This window comes from Elephantulus edwardii, unplaced genomic scaffold (assembly GCF_000299155.1).
Source record: "Elephantulus edwardii isolate Elephantulus edwardi_28Jun2011 unplaced genomic scaffold, EleEdw1.0 scaffold00192, whole genome shotgun sequence".
Classification (NCBI taxonomy): domain Eukaryota; kingdom Metazoa; phylum Chordata; class Mammalia; order Macroscelidea; family Macroscelididae; genus Elephantulus; species Elephantulus edwardii.
The window spans coordinates 1,415,360-1,421,359 of NW_006399942.1; the positions used below are offsets into that span (position 1 = coordinate 1,415,360).

At 34.9% G+C, this 6,000-nt stretch overlaps 1 protein-coding gene across 1 annotated transcript in view; it reads right to left on the bottom strand.

Moving 5' to 3' along the window:
- Positions 1 to 6,000, bottom strand: part of LOC102853120 (sulfotransferase 1 family member D1-like) — a 47,182-nt gene that overhangs the window by 21,642 nt on the left and 19,540 nt on the right. The window contains exons 2-3 of the mRNA XM_006896835.1: positions 1,277 to 1,402; positions 57 to 154 (exon numbers count right to left, since the gene is read on the bottom strand). Coding sequence (XP_006896897.1) covers positions 57 to 154; positions 1,277 to 1,402 — 224 coding nt within the window. The remainder of the gene's footprint in view (positions 1 to 56; positions 155 to 1,276; positions 1,403 to 6,000) is intronic.

Below are 6,000 nucleotides of genomic sequence, written 5' to 3' on the forward strand. Positions count from 1 at the left end.
AAAAAAAAAAAAAACAGATGCAATTCCAACAAGGATGACTTTTAAAAATGTGCTACCTTGCAGTCATTCTTCCATAATGAAGAAGGAAGAAGTTGAACAGGTAGGTGTGTTTTTACCAATCGAGGAGACTGCATCGTTTTCAGCAGTTCAATGCCTAAATATTTCAAAAAAGAACAAGCTGCATTATAAATGTGAAATCATAAAAGTAAACAGTGGAATGGAGGTTTTTATGAACTTTAATCAGGATATAGTTTCAAATGGTTATACTCCATATATATGCTTAAAATCTACCACAAAAACAATTAAAAACTTAATTCTACATAATTAAACAGCTTTTTAGTTACAGTAGAAATTTACTGTCCCCCTAAGTGTCTATAAAGTCCTTAGATGTAATACCTTGATACAACGGAAAGGGAAGTGGGTCAAGAGTCAAGATGTCCAAAGTTTTCTTTCATTTCTTTTTAATTCTCTGTGATCACAATGAGGAAATTGAACCAGGAAAGTTTGAGATCCCTCTATAGCTTTCTGATATTCAAAATATAAGATTAAAGGAAATCTAAGATAGCTTCCTGTCTATCTTTAAGAAGTTTTAATATTGTAAAACTTTTCTTTGATTTTATAAATTATCTGCTTTAAGTACACATGAATCTATATACATTGTGTTTTCTCTAAGCAAAACTTATGCAATATTTCAGTGGTGAATTTTCCTGTCTTATTAAGAGAATAAAACATAAGAATCTGTTCTTCACTGTTCATATCCACCAGATGCTCTGCTGGAGAAAGAGGGGTAATTTCCTCCTGTAGCTGTCAGATCCGATTTTACGGTACACACACACAAAATAATAAAATTTTTAGAAGTATCTGTTCTTATGCTTGTATTATCTTTGTGTGAGTAGTAGTAAAATCAAGTCATTGTCATAGTTAATTTCTGACTGTTCTAATATACCAAACTAAAACAACTTATTTCTGTAAAGTCAAATTCTTACAGCTACCCTAATCTGACAAAGAAGAACTATCTCATAGAGTTGTCAAAGCTGTAAATTTATACCCAAGTAGAGTTGTATTTCTTTCTACTGTGGTTTAGGTTTTGTGGGTTCAAGAACTGATGGATTTGAGCTGCTGACTTTTGGTTAACAACTCAACTTTTAACCACCATCCCAACCATGTAACTCTATCTACATTATTTCACAGTATAACATCACAGGATATTATCGTGTAGGCGGATTTATATAAAGTATTCACTTCTATTTTGAGGAGAAATATTTAATAAAAATACCATTTGCAAATCCTGGGATTATTAATTCCATGAATGGTACCCGTTTGTATATTGCATCCCTTTTACACTTCTCTGCATTTCCATTATTATAGATCAAATCCAATATTTCACTGACCCAGGTTGTTCCTGTAATAAAAATAAGAGAAAGAATGAGAAATGTTTTAAGAAAATAAATTGTTCTTCATTTTCACTTTCTCTTCTCCTCTTTCCCAGAAGGCATCCTTTTTCTCATTGAGCAAATGAATAAGCTTTATATGTTTACAAGTTATGATTAAAATAATTTAAAAAACCTTGAAAAGTAATGAAACAAGGAGTACTAAATATCTAAGCAATGATAATATACCCTTCTGGATGAAATGGGTAAAAGGTGACTTGAACACCAAACAGTCAACTTCAAGGAGTCTGATCATTATATGGTTACTGTTAGTACAGAAAATACTACTGGGATTTTAGACAGAAAAGCTTTAAATCAAAACTGTTATATGGTAGAAGGGAGAAAGGAGGAAAAGAAGAATTTTGTGGTTCTACTGAAATGTAACCTGTTACCTTCCCTAATAAGCCCAAATAACCATGAGTATGGTTCTTTGAGTTGTTTATGATCATTAAAACATTTGAATATACCCAGAGATAGAGTATCAAGAGCCATGATGGGAACTGTTGATGTTAGAATTTATAGAAGTGGAAGTGTAGAGAATCAAGTGTAAAGGAATCAATGTCATAATGCTGATATTGTGGGTGGGTACTGCTGCTTCTTGGAAAGTCAGTTGAGATAAGATTCGTCCACATCCATGTCTACCACACTGTTTACAGGAGACAGTTAAATTTCATAATATAAAGTCTGGAAAGGTGAACATCAGAGTTGTATCCTTTATAAATATCTATTAAGTCTTGAACACCCATGTTTATTGCAGCTTTGTTCACAATAGCAAGGAGTTGGAAACAACCTAAGTGCCTATCAACAAACGAATGGCTAGAGAAGCTCTGGTATATTCGCATAATGGAATACTATGCTGCATTGGAAAATAAGGATCTCATGCAATATTATTCAAAATGGTTGACTCTGGAGAACATTATGCTGAGTGAAATATCCCAGTCACAAAAGGAGAAATATTGCATGGTGCCACTGTTGTAGAATGGGACTGTCCTTGGGGTTGGGGAGAGACTGAGTAAGATGGATTCAATAATGTATACTGCACTGAAGCAGAGAAGGGAGAAAACTGTTTAAAGGAGATATGTGATTAGGTATTTCTGTCATGACAGGATGAGTGATGGCTACATGGTGGAGTGGACCTGGGGGAGGGTTTGTAAAATAATGAAAGAAACTTTTCTTTTACTTTTCCAAGAGGGTAATGTCTGGTGGTGGGGAGCCTTCGGAGGGGACAGATCTACAACAATGAATGAATGGAAATTCAAAGCCTCTGTAAATTTTCACTGAAATTAATAACAAATTTAAATTTTTTTTAAAAAGAATTAAGTTAGAGTAAGGATGGCAATAGAACCACCTTACCTCTGTAACTTGATTTGTGCCACTATTAGAACCTCTACTCAGAATATTATTGCTTTTCAATTTTTGACTCATGCACTTTTAACTTGTTAGTTAAATTTGTATCTTCTAGGCTGCAACACTTCCATGATACATCTTCAAGGATATGAACATGTACGGCTAAGCACAATTGATAACAGTGCATCTAAATTCCAAAATCAATCTCCATAATAGTCTATGTGTTTCCTACTGCCAAAGGGGCCCTTTAGAGTAGTGAGAGGAGATCTTCACCCTGAAACCCACAGCGTCCCTTTTCAGCAGGAAGTAGCTAAGAGAATACGCCATCCCCTTTTCTTTATGAATCACGGTGAAGTCTCTCTCAGGAAGGAGTGATAGGGAATGGTAAGGGACACACAATGACAAAGGAGATTAATCAGAACTGGCTTTGACAAGCACTGTGGCAATTGGACAATTAAAACAGACATGGGGGGGAAAGAAGAACGAACTGGGGAGGAGGGTGGAGAAAGTGCAACAATGAATGAATGAAAACCCAAAATCTCTGTAAATGTTCATTAAAACTAATAAAATGTAATAATAATAAAAAAGAGAAAAAAAATTTAAAAAATATCTATCAAGTCTATATGTTAAGCAAATTGTTAGAAAACCTGTATTATATAAAGAAGAATGTGGCATCAAGATAGGAGGAAGATTCATTAATAATTTATATTACGCATATTACACAATCTTACATGCAAAGTGAGGAAAATTTGACTCACTTACTACAGAAGATCAAAGACACTAATCTTCAATATAAATCACATCTCAACATCAACAAAACAAAAATTCTCACGACTGAGTTAATAAACAATGTCATAACATATGGAGAAAAGATTGACATCAGTGATTCGATATTAATTGTATCCACAATCTGCCCTCATAATAGCAGCAAACAAGAAATCAGAAGTTGTGTTGCACTGAGGGAATCTTTTGTCAAGGACTTATCTAAAGAACAAAGATGTCAGTTTAAAGACTAAGTTTTATCTGATCCAAACCCTGGTGTTTTCGATTGCTTCCTATGCATCTGAAAGTTGGAAAATGAATAAGGATGACAAAAGAAGAGTGAATGCTTTAGAAACATGCCATTGGACAATAGGCCTCTGTAACCTCTGAACTGGCAAAAAACAGACAAGTCAATGTTGGAGTAAGTGCAACGAAAGTGCTCCTCAGAGGCAAGGATGGTGAAACTCCATCTCCCACATTTTGGGCATTTTGTCAGCAGGGACTAGTTTTTGGTAAAAGTTGTAATGCTGGAAAAGGTGGAGGTCAGAGAAAGAGAACAAAACTATTAGCATGATGTCCTGACAGTGACGATGGGCTAAACTATGGAGGCAATCAGGAGGATGGTGAATAAGAGGACGAGATTCAGATCTGTTGCTCATGGCATCTCTATAAGTCTTAGCAAACTTGATGGCACTTAACAACAACAATTACATTTTTAGAATACATCTTACATTTTTATTTCATTTCTATTCAAAATATATTCTGAAAAGTTTTTAAAATGGGATAAAAGAAAAATCTACCAAAAATATGTAATTATGAGTAATCATCCAGGTTTTACTATACCAGAAAAAAATCAGATCAAAATAGCATAACCATTGATGAACTATTTATTTGTATAATCATGCATTTTATCTTTTTGTCATTTACCATTGCGCTGGAACTGACCCATAGCTGATCCTCCAGAGGGTTTTCTGAGGCAGTAAATCTCATGGGGAAAGATTGCCCATCTTTCTCCCTAGGAACAACTGGTGGATCTGAACTGCAAGCTTTCAAGATTTGTATCAATAGGCCACCAGAGAATTACAGTATAAAAAGAAGAGAAAGTGATTTACCTTATATCACTAAACATATTTTCTATCAAGGAAATGAAATTGTTCTTTTCCTTAAATAATTTGCATTTGATTAGCAAACAAGAAATCATTATAAAGTATCAACAAAAAGTGTTTTGCTAAAACGAACTTTTTCATTTTTGTCTTAAAAATATAGTTACAAAGTCTATAATGGTGCAAATGGTTACTCTCTACTAGGAGCTCTTTTCTCTCATTCAGTGTTTGTGTTTGGGATGCATTGCATACCCTTGTATTCAGGACTTTCTTCTCATGACTTAATATATGTATCTTTGAAATAATTTATTGTTTACATCCTAGAAAGGAGGTCAGTGGCCAATAAACATATTAAAAAATAAATGTTGAAACATTTAAATGCTGTTGTTGCTAGGTGCCTTTGATTCCACTACAGCTAATAGCAACCCTATGAATAACAGATCTGAGCCTTGCCCTGTCCTTGGCCACCATAACAGTCTCCATCATGCTCAAGTTCATTGCTTTTGTCACTGTGTCAGTCCACCTTGCTGAGAGTCTTTATTTCATTAGTTGACCTTTCCCAACATGATGTCTGCGTATAAATAAAGCTTTAGTAACTTTTATTAAAATTTTAAATTTAAAGGAAGCTTTAACTTTCATTTACTCTCAGTATAAATTCAATTTATCATTAGCTTTTCATGATAGGAAATTCATTTGTTAAGGTCAAAGAAGCATAGTACTTACCATTGTGCCCTTTTGGTAATCTATGTGGTTACAGATGGGGGTTTATACATTTGTAATTGTTGTTGTGTGACATCGCTCTCTGGCAGCTTTTCAGAGGCAGTAGATCACACAAGAGATTATTGCCTGCCTATCTTCACCACAGCAGCTGGTGGGTTTGAAGTGAGTGTCTTTGGGATTACAGTATAGCTTCTAACCACTTGTGTTGTTAAGGATTTATTGTTAAAAGTGGCTTTCCTAGCCATTTGACTTTGACATTGCCATGTGAATAGGCAGAAATATGTGAATCTGGTGTGTTAGTCTATCCACAAAGAGAATAGGTAGTCTCACTAATCCACACAGAGATTAGCTAGTTCTCACCATTAAACTGAGCAGATCCAGCACCAGAATTTGAGAAACCTCAACACCAACAAAGAATAAGTAAGAAAAAGGAACCCATCCTCAGGGGTCAGAGATTTTTATACAATCCAGATTAGGACCTATGGGAACAGGAGCCATAGCAGACACAATGGAGAGCCAGAGACCTGACATTGTCATTAAATCAGAACAAAGAGCCTTTGTCCAAGTTTATTGGACAACTGGAAAAGGTCAGCAGGAATGTGTGTGTGTGTGTGTGTGTGTGTGTGTGTGTGTGTGTG